At 40.7% G+C, this 22,028-nt stretch overlaps 2 protein-coding genes across 3 annotated transcripts in view; one reads left to right on the forward strand and one right to left on the reverse strand.

Moving 5' to 3' along the window:
- The window catches only part of EIF4E (eukaryotic translation initiation factor 4E), a 123,631-nt gene extending 102,733 nt beyond the window's left edge, over positions 1-20,898 (reverse strand). The window contains exon 1 of the mRNA XM_029234825.1: positions 20,670-20,898. Coding sequence (XP_029090658.1) covers positions 20,670-20,898 — 229 coding nt within the window. The remainder of the gene's footprint in view (positions 1-20,669) is intronic.
- METAP1 (methionyl aminopeptidase 1) overlaps positions 20,341-22,028 on the forward strand; it is a 67,947-nt gene continuing 66,259 nt past the window's right edge. For both annotated transcript variants that reach the window (XM_029234823.1, XM_029234824.1), the window contains exon 1: positions 20,341-20,574. In XM_029234823.1, coding sequence (XP_029090656.1) covers positions 20,461-20,574 — 114 coding nt within the window. In that variant the 5' untranslated portion in view covers positions 20,341-20,460. The remainder of the gene's footprint in view (positions 20,575-22,028) is intronic.

The following is a 22,028-nucleotide window of genomic DNA, read 5'->3' on the forward strand; positions in this document are numbered from 1 at the left end:
TTTGTGTGGTTTCCAACTTTTTGGAAGATAAATGTATGGGTTTTTTTCTGGACTCTCAATTCTATTCCACTGATTTATACATCTGTCTATAAGCCAGTAACCACACAGTTCTTTATTTTTCTTGAAAGAAGTTATTTATCCTTGATATTTATTTGATTCTTGCTGGAATCTTCAAGAGTACAAACTCTGTGTTGTCTGTTGTTTACTGATCTAGCCTGAGATTCTATAATAATACTTAGGATATGGTAGGTGCTCAATAAGTACATGATAAAGTTGAATTTGGACTTAGTCTTTTTTAAATAATTTCTAAACATAGACCTAGAAAATCTCTCAGAGGTTTTCTAAATATCCAATTTTGTTTCTTTCAGTTATTCTTTGGCTAATTTTATTACCTTTAATTTTTTACTTTTGTTCTTTAATTTATTTTATTATTATTATTATTTTATAATTTTATTTTTGGCTGAGTTGGGTCTTTGTTGCTGCGTGCGGGCTTTTCTCTAGTTGTGGCGAGTGGGGGCTACTCTTCGTTGCGGTGCGTGGGCTTCTCATTGTGGTGGCTTCTCTTGTTGTGGAGCACGGGCTCTAGATGTGTGGGCTTCAGTAGTTGTGGCATGCAGGCTCAGTAGTTGTGGCTCGCAGGCTCTAGAGCACCGGCTCAGTAGTTGTGGTACACGGGCTTAGTTGCTCCACGGCATGTGGGATCTTCTTGGACCATGGCTCTAACCCGTGTCCCCTAAATTGGCAGGCGGATTCTTAACCACTGTGCCACCAGGGAAGCCCTTTACTTTTGTTCTTGATTTATCATTAAAAAATTTTGTTTTCCAAATTGCCACCTAATTTTCCTTAGATTATTTAGTCAAACATTCTTCCCCTCTATATTGATTTGTAATACTTTCATCCATCATATGTGAATAAATTCTCTTATGTAAAAGGCAGGCAAGGAGAAACTAACTAGAAAGGGGATTAATCAGAATTTGAACTCAGTTATTCTTATTTTTTGGACACTATCATTCTGCTTTCTAGACTATTTTATCCCATGGGACTATATTATTATACTGGTACCATATGTTGTTTTATATATGGTAAAATTAGGCTTCCCTTTTAATTTATTATTTCTCTTCCATAATCTTGTGCCTATCCTTGACTGTTTAAAAAAAATTAAAAATAATTTCAATAATTAACAAAACTATAATAACATCTTACTAATTTTAACTGTAATGATAACTAAGTTATATATTAACTTGGGATAAACTGACATTTAAAAAAAAAGTTTGTACACTTGAAACTAACACAAATTGCAAATCAACTATACATCAATTAAAAAGAAGTTTGTCTTCCTATATATAAATATTGTCTTTATATTTATTTATGTCTCTCAATAAAATTTTCTAAATTTCTTCCTGTTGATATTAATACATTTCTCAGTAAGCTACTTGTTGGTAGTTTTAAAACTGGGTTTATAAAAGAAATATTTTTGTTATATTTTCTAGTTTATCTCTAGTAGATGTTTATTGATAAAGTGAGAAAAACACCCTCTTAAAAGTACTAACAAATATTTATCAAATAATGTTTATTGTGTCTATTTAAAATATGGTTTTAAATACAAATGTCTCATTTTAAATATTTTAAGAGCCTCTGTATTTATGTACAAGGTAGGTGTGGGAATTTTTCCCCCATCCTGATTGGTTGCAAATCAGGACCAACAGAAATTTTGTTATTCATACTCATAATTTAATTGAAGCATCTATTAAAATGCATTGGGTGCTTTATAATTTAATAAGAAGGAAAAGATGTCATTGCTTAGAATTGTAAACAGCCTGTTATAATCTGGTTCTCTATAAACTGAAAAAGAATATTGCAGAAAAGCTATCTACAGCAACACAGTAAGGAATATACTGACTTTTAGAGAGGTTTTTAGCAAAAAATGCTAATTCTATTTCATTTCATGAGTAAAAATCATTATTGGATATAATTTACAATATCATCTGATGAACACATACATATTGTATAGAAGCACGCAGGGATATGTTTTATGTTGCTCCTGGCTGAAATGTGAACTTGTGTAACCTCGTCCTTCTGTTATTTTGCTACTCTGTGTACATATACACATAAAAACACACACAAGTGTGTACAATGTTAATATTAATTGTAGAAACCACTTTCTAGTAGAATTAAAATGTGTACATGTTAAAATTAAAGCATTTTAATAAAGGTCAAGCTGTCTCCTCAAAATAGGTCAGGCAATTTTTACAATACCTGTAGGTCAAGCACTGGCTCTGCCTATAACTAAAAAAAAATTTTTATCATACTATGCATTAGAAAAATTAACCAGAAAAGCTACAGTAATCAAAACAGCATGGTACTGGCACAAAAACAGACACATAGATCAATGGAACAGATCTATGAACGCATAGATCAAAGCCCAGAAAAAAACCCACACACTTATGGTCAATCTACAACAAAGAAGGCAAGAATACACAGTGGAGAAAAGACAGTCTCTTCAATAAGTGGTGCTGGTGACTGCCCTAGTGGTCTAGTGGTTAAGAATCTGCGCTTCCACTGCATGGGGCACAGGTTTGATCTCTGGTCAGGGAACTAAGATCCTGCATGCTGTGTGGCAAAAAAAAAAAAAGTTGGTGTTGGGAAAACTGGGCAGCTACATGTAAAAGAATGAAATTAGAACATTTTCTAACACTATATACAAAAATAAACTCAAAATGGATTAAAGACCTAAATGTAAGACCGTATACTATAAAACCTAGATGAAAACATAGGCAGAACACTCTTTGATATAAATAGAAGCAATATTTTTCTAGATCCATCTCCTAGAATAATGGAAGTAAAAGCAAAAATAAACAAATGGGACCTAACTAAACTTCAAAGCTTTTGCACAGCAAAGGAAACCATAAACAAAACAAAGACAACTTAGGGACTGGGAGAAATTATTTGCCAACAATGCGACCAACAAGGGCGTAATTTCCAAAATATACAAACAGCTCATAGAGCTCAGTATTAAAACAAACAAACAAACAAAACCAAATAACCCAATCAAAAAATGGACAGCAGACCCAAATAGATACTTTTCCAAAGAGGAAATTGAGATGGGCAATGGGCACATGAAAAGATGCTCAACATCTCTAATTATCAGGGAAATGCAAATCAAAACTACAATGACATTTCACCTCACACCTGTCAGAATGGCCATCATAAAAAGTCTACAAATAACAAATGCTGGAGAGGGTGTGGAGAAAAGGGAACCCTCCTACATTGTTGGTGGGGATGTAAATTGGTGCAGCCACTATGGAGAACAGTATGGAGGTTTCTTAAAAAACTAAATATAGAACTACCATATGATCCAGCAATCCCACTCCTGGGCATAGATCCGAAAAAGATGAAAACTCTAATTTGAAAAGATACATGCACCCCAATGTTCAATAGCAGCACTATTTACAATAGCCTAGACACAGAAGCAACCTAAACATCCACAGACAGGTGAATGGATAAAGAAGATATATACAATGGAATACTACTCAACCATAAAAGAATGAAATAATGCCATCTGCTGCAACATGGATGGACCTAGAGATTATCATCCTAGGTGAAGTAAGTCAGACAAAGACAAACATATGATATCACATATGTGGAATCTAAAAAAAGATACAAGCGAACTTATTTCCAAAACAGAAAGACTCACAGACATAGAAAACAAATTTATGGTTACCAAAGGGGAAAGAGGTTGGGGGAGGGATAAATTAGGAGTTTGGGATTAACAGATATACACTATTATACATAAAATAGATAAAAAACAAGGACCTACTGTATAGCACAGGGAACTATATTCAATACGTTGTAATAACCTATAATGGAAAAGAATCTGAAAAAGAATATATATATGTGTATATATATGTGTGTGTGTGTGTATGTATATGTATATATGTACATATATATATACATACACACACACACACACACACACACACACACACACACATATATATGAATCACTTTGCTGTATACCTGAACTAACACAACATTGTTAATCAACTATATTTCAATTAAAAAAAATTAAGCCATTACTGAGAAGCTAAAAAACAAAAGTGGCTACATTCATCTGTATATATTTCATTAATTTTTCATGTATTTATTCTACAGATATTTAGTGAAAGCCATAGCAATGACTGGCTAGATGCTGATCAAACTCATTTTCTCTTATTTTGAAGCTACAGGTAAACTATGTTTTTTAGCATCGCTTGTATGCGGCCAGTGACTGACTTCTGGCCAATGGGATGAGCTAAAGTGAACTACACCACTCCCAGCAGTGGCCTGTTAAATCTCATGCACAGGAAAGCTCCTGTGCCAGCCTATCCTTGGGTAAGGATTTCAAGGACCTAGGATGTGGTAGAGATAAATGATTGATCCGGAATCTCTGATTGACTGAGAGAGCAAGGCTTCCCTGACTGACCTACAACTGATGCTGACATAGGGAGATATAAATTCTGATTTTCTTAAGCCACTGAGTGTTTTGGGATTGTCTGTTACAGCAGTTAGCCTTCCCTGTTTAATACTAATGCAACGCCTATACTGTGCCAGCCCCCATTCTGGGTACTAGGGACACAACAGCAAACAAACAAGAGAGACAAGGTTCTTGCTCTTACAGGATATGTTATATATAGAAGGGGGGCAGACATAAACGGTGATCGTTTACTTTCATTGGTGCTTTCCAGTTTACAAAATGATTTCATAGGTACCAATTCATTTGATTTTCATAACAATGTTCTACAGATGAGGAAACAAAAGCTGAAAGATTTTAATTGCTTTGCACAAGACAAAGGGTTTGGAACTAGACACATGGATCAGAGTTTTCCGACTCCTAGCCCATTGATAATACCATGATGCTTCTCAAGTATAAAAATATGACAGAGCAAGGAAGGTGTTAGTCCTTTTCAGAAAATTATTTTATTCAATTTTATTTTAAAAATAACATATTATGCAGAAGTCTAAGAATCTTTATGGCAGCACTGGAGGAGAGGAAGTAGAGGGATGTGACTGGGGAGGGGTACACTGAGGACTTCAACCGTATTGGCCGTATTCCATTTCTTAAGAGAGGTGGTAGGTACAACATTATTCTGGGTGATCTTCCATTTGCTCCTCTGGATCCATTTTCCACCCTTCTCAATCTGGTCCTCTGCCCTTTGAGGCTGACTTGTATGCTTCGCTGTAGATCAACGGGCTCCTTATCCTTGTAGCTTTTAGAGGATTGAAAGGGAGGAAGAGAATGAGGTCCCAGATTCCTGATTTTGGGGTGGCTTTGGGTTGGTTAGGTCTCTTAACCAAAAGTCACAGCTCCTGCTAGGAGGCCCTCTCCTCTCAGCTGACTCCGGGTTTTGCATTTATTTGCATTTATTGTGTAGTGTACTGGAAGTATCCAATAAGTTACTACCCAGGAGTCTCCGCTGAATCCTGGACATCAGTTTCCGTTCCTCGGGCCCCATGTAGGGTGGCAGACAGAACCAAAAAACTATTTTGCTGAATGTTAATAAACTTCTCAACTTTGGCTAGAAATATTTCTTCAGCAGGCACAAAGCATTCTTTAGCATCCATCAGTGAAGATGCTACTATAGAAAGAGGAAATATAGTTGATCCATTTTCCACTGGATCTGAATACGGAAACTTGTGGCTTTGATTTTCGAGGGCAGTTGCAACTTATTGTCAATTCCCTTTATTCCTTCAGACCAAGAAATGTAAATATTGCCTCATTGTTAACTCTCAGTTATTGTAGTATTTCTTTTGGTTTTCCAAGACACTGTCCATGCCTTAGTATACAGTCTGTCTCTTTTTTGGGCAGCGCCTGTGGCTTGTGAAACTTCCCTGACCAGGGACTGAACCTGCGTCTCCTGCAGTGGAAGCTCAGAGTCTTAACCAGTGGACCACCAGGGAAGTCCCTAGTTCCTTTATTAAATTCTTCACTCTTCTCAAATTACCCAGCTTGAGAGTGTCTTCTGCTTCTTTCTGCATTCTGATAGAACAGGTATTCTCCCCATCACCCCCAACTCTCTCTTTCAATCAACATGTACACATATCTTTCTTCTTTTTTGAACATTTGACGTAATTCATATTTGCAAAAAACTTAAGAAGGAAAAACATTTACTGAGCACTTATATGTCAAGAATTGTGATAGGGTTAACGGTTGGGAATAGAGAAAAAAATAAGATATAACCCTCTTGTCACAGAAAGTTACAGTCTAGTAGGAGAAACAGATGAAAGATTAAAGGTAATGAGTACAGTGGTTAAGAGCATGGGATTTGTAGTCAGACAGACTTGAACTCAAGTCCAGGCTCAGCCACCTACTGGTTATGTGAACTTGGGCTAGAGAGATAAAAATGGGATTAGTACTAGTACCTTCTTCATAGGGTCATTATGTGGATTAAAAGTAAACCCATTAGTATCTATACTTACTTATAAGCATATGATCATATGCTTAGCATATAGTAAGTTCTTAATAAATGTTACTTAAAATTATCCTTAATGGCAACAATAGCACCTTGTACCTGGTTTAGAGGTGGCACAGTGGAAGCCACTGATTAACTAGAGCTGTGGAGGTCGGCAAAAATTCAATGGGTAAAGTGATATCTGAGCTGGATCTTGAAGAAACAGAATTATAATTTCACCAAGAGATCAAATAGGGATCAAACATAACCCATTTCCTTTACAGCAAAAACATTTCTTTTCTTTTGGTCCAAGATCCAACCCAGTTTCAAGTGTTACATTTAATTGTTATGTGTCTTTAGTCTCTTTTGATCTGGAATAGTTCCTCAAATCTTTCCCTGTTGGGTCATTGGCATTTTGAAGAGTACAGGTCAATTATACTGTTGATTGTCTTCTGTTTCGATTTGTTTTATGTTTCCTCATGATTAGAATCAATTATGCATTTTTGGCAAGAACACCACAAAAGATATACCATGTTCTCAGTGTTTCATATTAGGAGGTGCACAAAGTTGATTTGTCCTCTTCCTGGTGATTTTAACTTTGATAACACAGTTAAGAAAGCACTTTCAATGTTTCTCAGCTGTGAAGTTACCATTTTGCCTTCTTAAATGATAAATATTTTGTAGGGAGTTACACTGAGGCTATGTAAATATCCTGTTTCTTAACAAATTCTCCCCCAATTGTTTTAGCACCCATTGATGGCTCCTGCCTAAAAAAGTATTACTATAATGGTTGCCGAACAGTGATTTTCTAATGACTTCATTTCTTCCACACTTAATATCTGACATTCTATTATAAAGAAGTGCTTACTTTTGCCCCTCATTTGTGTGTTTATTTATGTGTTTTTATCAGTATGGGCTCATGGATGACCATTTTTTAAATGGGTTATAATCTGATACTATCATTATTTATTCTGATGCTCAGATTGTCTCCAGTTTGGCCAGTGGGAGCTCCTTCAAATTGGCTACTATGTCCTTTTTATACTTTCCATCATTTATTTATTAAAAAATATTTATTTGTTTATTTATATTTTTGGCTGCATCGGGTCTTAGTTGCAGGGGTCTCCATCATTTTTGAGCTTTAGTTTATGTTCTGGTACAATGAGACTTTACAGACTTATCTTGTACTTACCCTGCTCCTGGAATGAGCCAGTTCTCCAGGAGCTCTGATTCCTTTTAGTGGGGAATGGTATTTAGAAACCAAGATCTGGAAATCAGATGTGCTCATTGCCATTAGGCCCTCTCAGTGGGTAAAGCATTACTTACACAAACACACACACACACACACGTCTATATTATCTATGTATCAAAATTTGAGTTCACGCTGATACTTCTAATTCCAATACAACACTACATGATTCATTCTAGCCTTCAGCCTTTCCATATTTTAAACTCCCTCCTTAGACAGTGAAAAATTTGAATCTCAGTATCTTTAATTTAATTACTTATTTTCTTATTTCCCCTTTATGTACCAAGCCTCTGATCCTTGACTATCTCCTTAGCTTTGGCCTTGGTGGTCCCAGAGATCCCCTTAGCTCTGACTGTTTCATTGGCCCCAATTCTGCGAGCTCTGGTCACCTCTCTGACCCTGGCTCCAGCTCCATAGGCCCCATATTAGTGAAAGATGTTAAGCAGGGGAAAGGTATGATCAGATTTGTCTCTTAAAACAATCAGTTTGATGGCAGGGATCAGATTCAATGGAATTAGAGGTAGTTAAGAGGCTACTGTAAAGCTTAGGCATAAAACAGCCTCAACTAAAACTAAAGCCAAAGTATAGAGAGAACACATAAAACAAATACTTAGAAGATAAAACCTATAGGATTGAGTAAATAATTTGATGTAGGGGCATACGGAAGAAGAGAGAGCCTAATTTTTTTTTTTTCGGCCACACTGCATGGCTTGCAGGATCTCAGTTCCCCGACCAGGGATTGAACCCAGGCCATGGCAGTGAAAGTACCAATTCCTAACCACTAGACCACCAGGGAACTCCTGAGAGAGCCTAATTTTTAACTTGGGAGATAACAGTAGAAAGGATGTCACTAAACAAAATAGGAAATTCAGGAGAAAAAGCAGATTTAAAGGGGGTGACAGAAATGCCAAATAGAGGACAATTGTTTATTTTTGACCATGTTGAATGTGAACTGTCTGTGGACACTTGAAACAGAATAGCAAGTTGGGCAGATGGCTTTGGGCATGTGCTTAGATACTACCTGAAAAATGCTTTTCTCTGTGCAAAAGTCCAGGGAAACAAGTGCCTCCAGGGCCAAAGGACTCTCAGAATTGCCAAATTCTCATCTGAGACTCTGAAGTCCATTTTTCTGCCTGTAAGTGGGTTTGCTGAACTTTGCCCAAGGTAATTAAAACAGAAACCGATGTCCAATGGGGATTTTGACTTAAAAATCTCAGAAGAAGGAAGAGAAGAATACAACAGGACTATGTCTGACATAATTTTATAAAAATCTATGTTTTGTCACTTTTTCATGCTTAAACAAAAGCATAAAATTGCTTATCTGAAGGACAGCCAGGGACTTCCCTGGTGGCACAGTGGTGAAGAATCCACCTGCCAATGCAGGGGGACAATGGGTTCGAGCCCTGGTCTGGGAAGATCCCACATGCCGTGGAGCAACTAAGCCCGTGTGCTGCAACTACTGAGCCTGTGCTCTAGAGCCCACAAGCCACAACTACTGAGCCCATGTGACACAACTACTGAAGCCATGTGCCTAGAGCCCGTGCTCCGCAACAAGAGAAGCCATCGCATTGAGAAGCCTGCGCACCGCAACAAAGAATAGCCCCCGCTCACCGCAACTAGAGAAAACCCGCGCGCAGCAAAGAGACTCAACGCAGCCAAAAAAAAACCTCAAAAAAACCCCCCAAAACCAAAACCAGCCATAAAGGTGGTCTTAAGAAGTTTATATCACTCAATAGCTTGTCTTGTGGGGGTGAAGGGGACCAAAGAAAGAGGAGCTGATGGCAAGGCTAACTAGTATTGATAATAATTATAACTTATTGGTCTCTTAAGCACTTCACAAAGTGTTTCCAAATTAATTATGACAAAACTCTATGAGGTAGGTACTCTAATCTGTATTTTTCTGATATGGAAAGTGAGTTTAAACAAGTGGCCCATGGAAACATGACTAAGGGAGGGGGTATGTAGGTAGAGGTTTCAACCCAGGTGTGCCTATCTTAATACAACATCTGGGCTCTTAACTGCCCCAAGCACTGCTTTCCTAAAGATGCAAGGAAGCAGCAGCCTCCAGAGGAGATGGCCAGCAAGAGCAGGAGAGTTTCTAGTCTCCCTGCGAAGAACCCTGAGGGTCTTTTGAACTAGAATTTTCGGAAATTCCTGTTCCTCTATTTGATTAGCTCAGTCCTGGACACAACCCAACAGAGGTCAACAAACTGGAATTTCTCCAGAGTAGATGGACAAAGATTACAAGGGATCTAAACATACTATAGAGGCCTTTTGGTGGGGCTAATGGCCGACTCTGGGAGCGCTTACACCAAGGAGTACTTCCCAGAATTTCTGCTGCCAGTATCCTTGTTCCCATGATGAGCACAGCCATGCCCCGCCTCTGCAGGAGACCCTCCAACCCTAGCAGATACACCAGAAATACATCTACACGCGGAACAACTCCTACAGAACACCTACTGAACGCTGGCAGAAGATCTCAGACCTCCCAAAAGGCAAGAAACCCCCCACGTACCTGGGTAGGGAAAAGAAAAAAGAAAAAACAGACAAAAGAACAGGGACGGGACCTGCACCAGTGGGAGGGAGCTGTGAAGGAGGAAAGGTCTCCACACACTAGGAAGCTCCTTTGCGGGCGGAGACTGCGGGTGGCGGAGGGGGGAGCTTCGGAGCCGCGGGGGAGAGCGCAGCCACAGGGGTGCGGAGGGCAAAGCGGAGAGATTCCCGCACAGAGGGTCAGGGCCGACCGGCACTCACCAGCCGAGAGGCTTGTCTGCTCACCCGCCGGGGCGGGCGGGGCTGGGAGCTGAGGCTCGGGCTTCCGTCGGAGCGCAGGGAGAGGATTGGGGTTGGCAGCGTGAACACAGCCTGAAGGGGTTAGTGCACCACGGCTAGCCGGGAGGGAGTCCGGGGAAAAGTCTGGACCTACCGAAGAGGCAAGAGACTTTTTCTTCCCTCTTTGTTTCCTGGAGCGCGAGAAGAGGGGATTAAGAGCGCTGCTTAAAGGAGCTCCAGAGACAGGCGCAAGCCGCGGCTAACAGGGCGAACCCCAGAGACGGGCAAGAGAAGCTAAGGCTGCTGCGCCGCCACCAAGAAGCCTGTATGCGAGCACAGGTCACTAGCCACACCTCCCTTCCGGGGAGCCTGTGCAGCCCGCCACTGCCAGGGCCCCGGGATCCAGGGACAACTTCCCCAGGAAAATGCACGGCGCGGCTCAGGCCACTGCAACGTCACGCCAGCCTCTGCCGCCGCAGGCTCACCCCGCACTCCGTGCCCCTCCCTCCCCCTGGCCTGAGTGACCAGAGCCCCCGAATCAGCGGCTCCTTTAACCCCGTCCTGTCTGAGCGAAAAACAGACGCCCTCCGGTGACTTACACGCAGAGGTGGGGCCAAAGCCAAAGCTGAGCCCCTGGGAGCTGTGAGAACAAAGAAGAGAAAGGGAAATCTCTCCCAGCAGCCTCAGAAGCAGCGGATTAAAGATCCACAATCAACTTGATGTACCTGCATCTGTGGAATACATGAATAATCATCCCAAATTGAGGAGGTGGACTTTGAGAGCAAGATTTATGATTTTTTCCCCTTTTCCTCTTTTTGTGAGTGTGTATGTGTATGCTTCTGTGTGAGATTTTGTCTGTATAGCTTTGCTTCCACCATTTGACGTAGGGTTCTATCCGTCCGTTTTTAAAAAAAATATTTTTCTTAATAATTATTTTTTATTTTAATAACTTTATTATATTTTATCATACTTTATTTTATTTTACTTTATCGTCTTTCTTTCTTTCATGTTTTCCTTCCTTCCTTCCTCCCTCCCTCCCTCCCTCCTTTCTTTCTTTCTTCCTACTTCTACTAATTCTTTCTCTCTACTTTTTCTCCCTTTTATTCTGAGCCGTGTGGATGAAAGGCTCTTGGTGCTGTGGCCAGGAGTCAGTGCTGTGCCTCTGAGGTGGGAAAGCCAACTTCAGGACACTGGTCCACAAGAGACCTCCCAGCTGCACATAATATCAAATGGCGAAAATCTCCCAGAGACATCCATCTCAACACCAGCACCCAGCTTCACTCAACGACCAGCAAGCTACAGAGCTGGACATCCTATGCCAAACAACTAGCAAGACAGGAACACAACCCCACCCATTAGCAGAGAGGCTGCCTAAAATCATAATAAGTCCACAGACACCCGAAAACACACGACCAGATGTGGACCGGCCCACCAGAAAGACAAGATCAAGCCTCATCCACCAGAACACAGGCACTAGTCCCCCCCACCAGGAAGCCTACACAACCCACTGAAGCAACCTTAGCCACCGGGGACAGACACCAAAAACAGCGGGAACTACGAACCTGCAGCCTGCAAAAAGGAGACCCCAACCACAGTAAGATAAGCAAAATGACAAGACAGAAAAACACACAGCAGATGAAGGAGCAAGATAAAAACCCACCAGACCTAACAAATGAAGAGGAAATAGTCAGTCTACCTGAAAAAGAATTCAGAATAATGATAGTAAAGATGATCCAAAATCTTGGAAATAGAATAGACAAAATGCAAGAAACATTTAACAAGGACCTAGAAGAATTAAGATGAAACAAACAACAATGAACAACACAATAAATGAAATTAAAAATACTCTAGATGTGATCAATAGCAGAATAACTGAGGAAGAAGAATGGATAAGTGACCTGGAAGATAAAATAGTGGAAATAACTACTGCAGACCAGAATAAAGAAAAAACAACGCAAAGAACTGAGGACAGTCTCAGAGACCTCTGGGACAACATTAAACACACCAACATTCAATTATAGGGGTTGCAGAAGAAGAAGAGAAAAAGAAAGGGACTGAGAAAATATTTGAAGAGATTATAGTTGAAAACTTCCCTAATGTGGGAAATGAAATAGTTAATCAAGTCCAGGAAGCACAGAGAGTCCCATACAGGATAAATCCAAGGGGAAATACACCAAGACACATATTAACCAAACTGTCAAAAATTAAATACAAAGAAAACATATTAAAAGCAGCAAGGGAAAGACAACAAATAACACACAAGGGAATCCCCATAAGGTTAACAGCTGATCTTTCAGCAGAAACTGTGCAAGCCAGAAGGGACTGGCAGGACATATTTAACGTGATGAAGGAGAAAAACCTGCAACCAAGATTACTCTACCCAGCAAGGATCTCATTCAGATTTTATGGAGAAATTAAAACCTTTACAGACAAGCAAAAGCTGAGAGAGTTCAGCACCACCAAACCAGCTTTACAACAACTGCTAAAGGAACTTCCCTAGGCAAGAAATACAAGACAAGGAAAAGGCCTTCAATAACGAACCCAAAACAATTAAGAAAATGGGAATAGGAACATACATATCGATAATTACCTTAAATGTAAATGGACTAAATATTCCCACCAAAAGACACAGATTGGCTGAATGGATACACAAACAAGACCCATATATATGCTGTCTACAAGAGACCCACTTCAGACCTAGAGACACATACAGACTGAAACTAAGGGGATGGAAAAAGATATTCGATGCAAATGGAAACCAAAAGAAAGCTGGAGTAGCAATTCTCATATCAGACAAAATAGACTTTAAAATAAAGACTATTAGAAGAGACAAAGAAGGACACTACATAATGATCAAGGGATCGATCCAAGAAGAAGATATAACAATTGTAAATATCTATGCACCCAACATAGAAGCACCTCAATACATAAGGCAAATACTAACAGCCATAAAAGGGGAAATCAACAGTAAGACAATCATATTAGGAGACTTTAACACCCCACTTGCACGAATGGACAGATCATCCAAAATGAAAATAAATAAGGAAACACAAGCTTTAAATGATACATTAAACAAGATGGACTTAATTGATATTTATAGGACATTCCATCCCAAAACAACAGAATACACATTTTTCTCAAGTGCTCATGGAACATTCTCCAGGATAGGTCATATCTTGGGTCACAAATCAAGCCTTGGTAAATTTAAGAAAATTGAAATCGTATCAAGTATCTTTTCCGACCGCAACGCTATGAGACTAGATATCAATTACAGGAAAAATCTGTAAAAAATACAAAAACATGGAGGCTAAACAATACACTACTTAATAACGAAGTGGTCACTGAAGAAATCAAAGAGGAAATCAAAAATACCTAGAAACAAATGACAATGGAGATATGACGACCCAAAACCTATGGGATGCAGCAAAAGCAGTTCTAAGAGGGAAGTTTATAGCAATACAATCCTACCTTAAGAAACAGGAAACATCTCGAAGAAACAACCTAACCTTGCACCTAAAGCAATTAGAGAAAGAAGAACAAAAAAACCCCAAAGTTAGCAGAAGGAAAGAAATTATAAAAATCAGACCAGAAATAAATGAAAAAGAAATGAAGCAAACAATAGCAAAGATCAATAAGACTAAAAGCTGGTTCTTTGAGAAGATAAACAAAATTGATAAACCATTAGCCAGACTCATCAAGAAAAAAAGGGAGAAGACTTAAATGGATAGAATTAGAAATGAAAAAGGAGAAGTAACAACTGACACTGCAGAATTAAAAAAGATCATGAGAGATTACTACAAGCAACTCTATGCCAATAAAATGGACAACCTGGAAGAAATGGACAAATTCTTAGCAATGCACAACCTGCCAAGACTGAATCAGCAAGAAATAGAAAATATGAACAGAGCAATCACAAGCACTGAAATTGAAACTGTGATTAAAAAATCTTCCAACAAACAAAAGCCCAGGACTAGATGGCTTCACGGGTGGATTCTATCAAACATTTAGAGAAGAGCTAAGACCTATCCTTCTCAAACTCTTCCAAAATATATCAGAGGGAGGAACGCTCCCAAACTCATTCTACGAGGCCACCATCACCTCGATACCAAAACCAGACAAGGATGTCACAAAGAAAGAAAACTACAAGCCAATATCAATGATGAACACAGATGCAAAAATCCTCAACAAAATACTAGCAAACAGAAGCCAACAGCACATTAAAAGGATCATACTCCATGATCAAGTGGGGTTTATTCCAGGAATGCAAGGATTCTTCAATATATGCAAATCAATCAATGTGATAAACCATATTAACAAATTGATGGAGAAAAACCATATGATCATCTCAATAGATGCAGAGAAAGCTTTCTACAAAATTCAACACCCATTTATGATAAAAATCCTGCAGAAAGTAGGCATAGAGGGAACTTTCCTCAACATAATAAAGACCATATATGACAAACCCACAGCCAACATCATCCTCAATGGTGAAAAACTGAAAGCATTTCCACTAAGATCAGGAACAAGACAAGGTTGCCCACTCTCACCACTCTTCTTCAATATAGTTTTGGATGTTTTAGCCACAGCAATCAGAGAAGAAAAAGAAATAAAAGGAATCTAAATCAGAAAAGAAGAAGCAAAGCTGTCACTGTTTGAAGATGACATGATACAATACATAGAGAATCCTGAAGATGCTACCAGAAAACTACTAGAGCTAATCAATGAATTTGGTAAAGTAGCAGGATACAAAATTAATGCATGGAAATCTCTGGCATTTCTATACACTAATGATGAAAAATCTGAAAGTGAAATCAAGAAAACACTCCCATTTACCATTGCAACAAAAAGAATAAACTATCTAGGAATAAACCTACCTAAGGAGACAAAAGACCTGTACGCAGAAAATTATAAGACACTGATGAAAGAAATTAAAGATGATACAAATAGATGGAGAGATATACCATGTTCTTGGATTGGAAGAATCAACATTTGAAAATGACTCTACTACCCAAAGCAATCTACAGATTCAATGCAATCCCTATCAAACTACCACTGGCATTTTTCACAGAACTAGAACAAAAAATTTCACAATGTGTATGGAAACACAAAAGACCCCGAATAGCCAAAGCAATCTTGAGAATGAAAAATGGAGCTGGAGGAATCAGGCTCCCTGACTTCAGACTATACTACAAAGCTACAGTAATCAAGACAATATGGTACTGGCACAAAAACAGAAATATAGATCAATGGAACAGGATAGAAAGCCCAGAGATAAACCCACGCACATATGGTCACCTTATCTTTGATAAAGGAGACAAGAATGTAAAGTGGAGAAATGACAGCCTCTTCAATAAGTGGTGCTGGGAAAACTGGACAGCTACATGTAAAAGTATAAGATTAGATCCCTCCCTAACACCATACACAGAAATAAGCTCAAAATGCATTAAAGACCTAAATGTAAAGCCAGAAACTATCAAACTCTTAGACGAAAACATAGGCAGAACATTCTATGACATAAATGACAGCAAGATCCTTTTTGACCCGCCTCCTAGAGAAATGGAAAAAGAAACAAAAATAAACAAATGGGACCTAATGAAACTTCAAAGCTTTTGCACAGCAAAGGAAACCATAAACAATACCAAAAGACAACCCTCAGAATGGGAGAAACTATTTGCAAATGAAGCAACTGACAAAGGATTAATCTCCAAAATTTACAAGCAGCTCATGCAGCTCAATAACAAAAAAAAAAAACAACCCAATCCAAAAATGGGCAGAAGACCTAAATAGACATTTCTCCAAAGAAGATATACAGACTTCCATCAAACACATGAAAGAATGCTCAACATCATTAATCATTAGAGAAATGCAAATCAAAGCTACATTGAGATATCATCTCACACCAGTCAGAATGGCCATCATCAAAAAATCTAAAAACAGTAAATGCTGGAGAGGGTGTGGAGAAAAGGGAACACTCTTGCACTGCTGGTGGGAATGTGAATTGGTACAGCCACTATGGAGAACAGTATGGAGGATCCTTAAAAAACTACAAATAGAACTACCATATGACCCAGCAATCCCACTATTGGGCATTACCCTGAGAAAACCATAATTCATAAAGAGTCATGTACCAAAATGTACATTGTAGCTCTATTTACAATAGCCTGGAGATGGAAACAATCTAAGTGTCCATCATCGGATGAATCGATAAAGAAGATGTGGCACATATATACAATGGAATATTACTCAGCCATAAAAAGAAACGAAATTAAGCTATTTGTAATGAGGTGGATAGACCTAGAGTCTGTCATACAGAGTGAAGTAAGTCAGAAAGAGAAAGACAAATACCGTATGCTAACACATATATATGGAATTTAAGAAAAAAAATGTCATGAAGAACCTAGGGATAAGACAGGAATAAAGACACAGACCTACTAGAGAATGGACTTGAGGATATGGGGATGGGGAAGGGTAAGCTGTGACAAAGCGCGAGAGAGGCATGGCGATATATACACTACTAAACGCAAGATAGACAGCTAGTGGGAAGCAGCCGCATAGCACAAGGAGATCAGCTCGGTGCTTTGTGACCGCCTGGAGGGGTGGGATAGGGAGGGTGGGAGGGAGGGAGACGCAAGAGGGAAGAGATATGGGAACATATGTATATGTATAACTGATGCACTTTTTTGTAAAGCAGAAACTAACACACCATTGTAAAGCATTTATACTCCAATAAAGATGTAAAATAAAATAAAATAAACATACTATAAAATACAAGGGAATATTGTAAGAGCTGAGAAACCATAAGACATGATAGTACCAAATACATAAAGAGCTATTGTGTAGAAAAGGAATGGGACTTACTGCTTCTCTAAATCTAAGAGTAATCCATGGCATAGTGCTATGTGAAAATGCAGAGCAAAATATTCCATCAATGACTGCAAATATGTAAACATTTAATATGCAAGTGAATAAGGATTGAAGGTAACTAGGACAGATGAAACACTGATGTGTTTAGGCGATGGTATTGTGGCCAAGTTGTGTTGACTCTTTGTTTAGTATTGTTCTGCAAAAAAGAAATTTTAACAAAAGCAAACACATAAAAGAAGAAATGGAAGTGCTATAATCATAGAAAAATGTTTCGCCTTACTATAATCTAAAAACAAATAGATTTACATATTTATCAAAATGAAAAACATTAAAAATAGATAATACCTAGCACTAGTAAGGTCTCAGGAAATAAGATCTCTAATACAGTTCTGACCAGAGTGTAAATTTTTACACATTTTCTGAGGAAAAATTTGGCAAACTATATAAAAAAGAATAAACAACAGTGACAATCCTTTGATGCAGCAATTCCACTTTTAAGACTATATCCTAAGTAAGTAAGGATTTATATAAAGTTTGAACTAAAAACGTACTCACAGAAGCCTTGTTTATAATCCATAACAAGTAAAAATAACCTAAATGTCTATTATTACTTAATTTGGCTCTGTAAATTATACAATGGAATATTATGCAGACATTAAAATTATGTGCAAAAAGTACATATATATATATATATATATATTTTTTTTTGGTTGCACTGCACAGCATATGTGGTCTTAGTTCCCCAACCAGGGATCAAACCGTGACCCCTGCAGTGGAAGTGTGGAGTCCTAAGCACTGGACCACCAGGGAATTCCCTGGAATAAAGTATATCTGATGGCAATAAAGGAAGTTCACAACTTGAACAAAACAGGTAACTAAATACTCTGCATAGTACGGTCCAGTTTTCGTTTAAAATATTCTATATATGTACTATATGTGCATATACACATATCATATACACATACATATATACATATATTTGGTGCTTGATTTCTTTTTTGCTCATGTGTATATAAATTTTAAAATTTATTATTTGATTTTATTACATTATTTATTTTATTGCTTATATAACAAAACAAAGCAATTAAAAATTAAATAAGAGGGCTTCCTTGGTGGCGCACTGATTAAGAATCCGCCTGCCAATGCAGGGGACACGGGTTCGAGCCCTGGTCTGGGAAGATCCCACATGCCGCGGAGCAACTAAGCCCGTGTGTCACAGTACTGAGCCTGCACTCTAGAGCCCGCGAGCTACAACTACTGAGCCCACGTGCCACAGCTACTGAAGCCCACACGCCTAGAGCCCGTGCTCTGCAACAAGAGAAGCCACAACAATGAGAAGCCCGCTCACTGCAACTAGAGAAAGCCTGCGCACAGCAACGAAGACCCAACACAGCCAAGAAAAAAAAAAAAAAGAAAATTAAAAAAAAAGAGCTTTTCTCATCTATCAAATATGGAAAGTATTTTAAAAATATGGATTAGATAACACAAAGTTCACAGCACTTAGTTTGTAATGGAGCAGGACCCTATGGGGCCTTCCTGGGACAGGCCTTTTTTCATATCCTCTTCTTTAGTTTCTCTCTGAAGTACCTAGATAACAGCATTTCATGCACATTTCCATAGTTGTTTTACAGATGTGAAAACCCCCCACTGAAAGGAAGGTATTAACTACTTGATGACCATGAGCACATAGCCCCAGACCTCCCCATAGCCTAAGGACTGATAATGTTAATCCCTGTGACACCTCCCTGTTGCCTGCACCTTCAGCCAATCAGAGAATTGTGCGTGAGCTGCTCACTTACCTTGCAACTCCTCCCCCATCCCCGCCCCCCAACCTGGTTTTTAAAAAAATTCTTTGCTGAAACCCTTTAAGGAGTTTGGGTATTTTTTTAGAGCAATGAGTCACCTGTCTCCTTTGTGGCCCTGCAATAAACCTTTTTCTGCTCCAAACGCCCACGTTTTGGTGTTTGCCCTCACTGTGCGTTGGGTACACGAACTTGCGCTAACAAGTTGATGATCAATAAATACTTCCTAAATGGGAGGGAAATCTAAAAAAGAGTGGATATATGTATACATATAACTGATTCATTTTACGGTACAGATGAAACGAACAAAACATTGTAAAGCAACTAAACTTCAATAAATATTATTAAAAAAATTTATCAGAAAAAAAAAATACTAGTTCCTCTCTTCCCTGGTGACAGGAGGTATTCAAGCACAAATTAGAAAATGGCAGATCTGGGATGCAGTTGAAGAGATTTAGGCAAGAGGTTTGTATTAGATGAACTCTAAAGCTCCTATCAACTCTGACATTTCATGATCAACACAATTTTCCCCTATTTACCTCTTAAACTATCAACTGGGATAATACAAAAAACTACGGTTTGTATTGACTACCTAGTAGTTGTGTTACCATCAGTAGCACTGTACATTGTGAATGGAGGGGCGGTGGTGTGAAAAAAAATCCGGCACAAGGGAAGCCAGACTCAAGCCCCAGCCCACCTCTCCATTGACAGTTCCCTGGCTCCTTTTTTTTTGAATGAGCGGTGGTCCTCAGGCCTCAGATCAGACACTATCCGCGAGAAACAGAACTTTAAAAAGGGAATTACTTTCCTTTTCCAAGGAGTTGCCGGGTGGATCAACACAGAGGAATGGACCGCCCTTTCCAACCGCCTGAGAGTATGGGAGACGTTCAAGACCCTGGGATCCAGTCAGTAAGGGACGACTGGGGAGCTCTCTCTAGGAACTGAGAGGGCCTCTCCCAGTTGGCCGCACCGGGCCTTCTCCGCCGGGCGCCAGGAGGTTGCGCTGGCCGCGGCTACAAGCAGGACAGCACGCAGGGGCCGAACGCCCTGCCAGGTACCCTTACGGCCCCCACGTGCACGGGGCCCGCGAGAAGGCTGGGGCCTCGGGTGGGGGCGGGGCCAAGGCCGCGGGGCGGGGCTCCAGCTGCGCGCGCGGGGCGGGGGCGGGGCGCGCAGCGTGGTCTGGGCAGGCCCGGTGATCTTCCTCCTCCCGCGCCCAGGCCTGGCGGGCCGAGCTCCTCCCCCGGCTCGGCCTCTCTCCCCACCCCTGCCCTCCTTCTGCCCAGCAGTTCCTCCTTCCCTCCTCCCCTTCTTCCTCGGTGAGGTGCTCCTCCATCAGCCAGCCAGCATGGCGGCCGTGGAGACGCGTGTGTGCGAGACGGACGGTTGCAGCAGTGAGGCCAAGCTCCAGTGTCCCACCTGCATCAAGCTGGGGATACAGGGCTCGTACTTCTGCTCGCAGGTAGACTCCGGCTCCCCAGCGGCGCCGCCGCCGCCGCCCCCCCCTCCCCTCTCCGCCTGACCTCGCCGCCGGTCGGGACATGCTCCTCCTCTTACCCCCGCGGTCGCGCCGGCCGCGCTTCCTCCTCCCCACAGTCTGAAGCGCCGCCGCCCCCTCTCTCCTCCGGGGGATCTGGGGCCCCACCGGATCCTGGCCGCGCGGGGCGCACGCTGGGTACTGGCGCGGGCGGCCGCGGCCATGTGGGCTGGGGGCGGAAGCGGACTTGCCCTGAGTCGCTCGGCCGCGCTGGGGCCCCGCGTTGAGGGGCCGGTTCTCACCGCGCATCCTCTGCCCGGGCTGGGGCTGCCAGGTGTGCGGGCTACCCGGGACAGGTGGGGACGCCGGGGGAAGGCGGCAGCCCCAGCTGTGCGAGTCGTCACAGCTGCAGCTCCCGGCAGGGCTCTGATCTTGGTCGCTGGGGGCTGCGGGGCCGGGTAGTCACTCTGGTCCCTACGGGATTGGGGGTCGGAAGAGACCCGCTGGCCTTTGAAGAGTGAGTTACCTGGGACGGTGGGGGTCGCAGAGAGGAGGTATACCAGCCCCACCCACCTCTGTCCGTAGGTTTTACTGCTGCGCATTGACACTTCGGCAACTTTGGGGTTGGGGATGGAGAGGGATCTGTGTAATTCATTCTTTTCCTTTGGCATCCAAAATTATTAATTTACAAAACCATAAGTTAACAGTATGAGTCACCCCTGTTTTACTGAATTTACCACTGAGTGAAAAAGACAGTTCCATTAAGAGTTATGCTTTAAAGCCGTAGTGTATTTTAACAAGTTTTGTGCGGTGGAGCAAAGCCAGCACTGAATGGGGTCCGGACTGCAACGTGTGCTGGTGTTTATGTTTACTGAAGAGCACTAGTGTTCCGGCTGCATTTAGACGCCCGGAGTATTGGCCCGGCGGCATTGGTACGGCTTTTAGTTACAGTCCGGATTTGTTGAAGAGAGGCACGTGAATATTCAGGTACTAAATCGGTAGTGTCCCGCGAGGAGAGCATGAACAAAGAGTCTGAAGGCACGGTCAGGGCCCTGGCCTTGCCGTTGACTGAGATCTTGAACTAGTCAAGTTACTTAATCTTGCTGAGCACCTCTGTGCAGAGGGGAAGATGATACTTTTACTTGCATATTTCACAAGGTTGTTCTGAGGCCCAAATTATCCAATGAATGTGAAATCTTGGTGAAACCTAAGGAGGTTCTTTTTAAAGGTCAGTACACTGTAGCACTGTTATATGTAAAAATATAAACGAATAGAAGGAAAACAAATATATAAGAGCAATAATATAAATATTTCAAATATAAACTGTGTAAACATAAAGATGTATGTAAAATTAACGTATAAATAAAATCCTTAAGGTCCAGCACTTGTAGACAAGCGGTTGTAAGAGATCCTAGCTATGTTGTACAGGTGTTTTCAGA

This window comes from Monodon monoceros, unplaced genomic scaffold, assembly GCF_005190385.1.
Source record: "Monodon monoceros isolate NGI ecotype Baffin Bay Population unplaced genomic scaffold, NGI_Narwhal_1 Super_Scaffold_20, whole genome shotgun sequence".
In the NCBI taxonomy this organism is placed as follows: Eukaryota; Metazoa; Chordata; class Mammalia; order Artiodactyla; family Monodontidae; genus Monodon; species Monodon monoceros.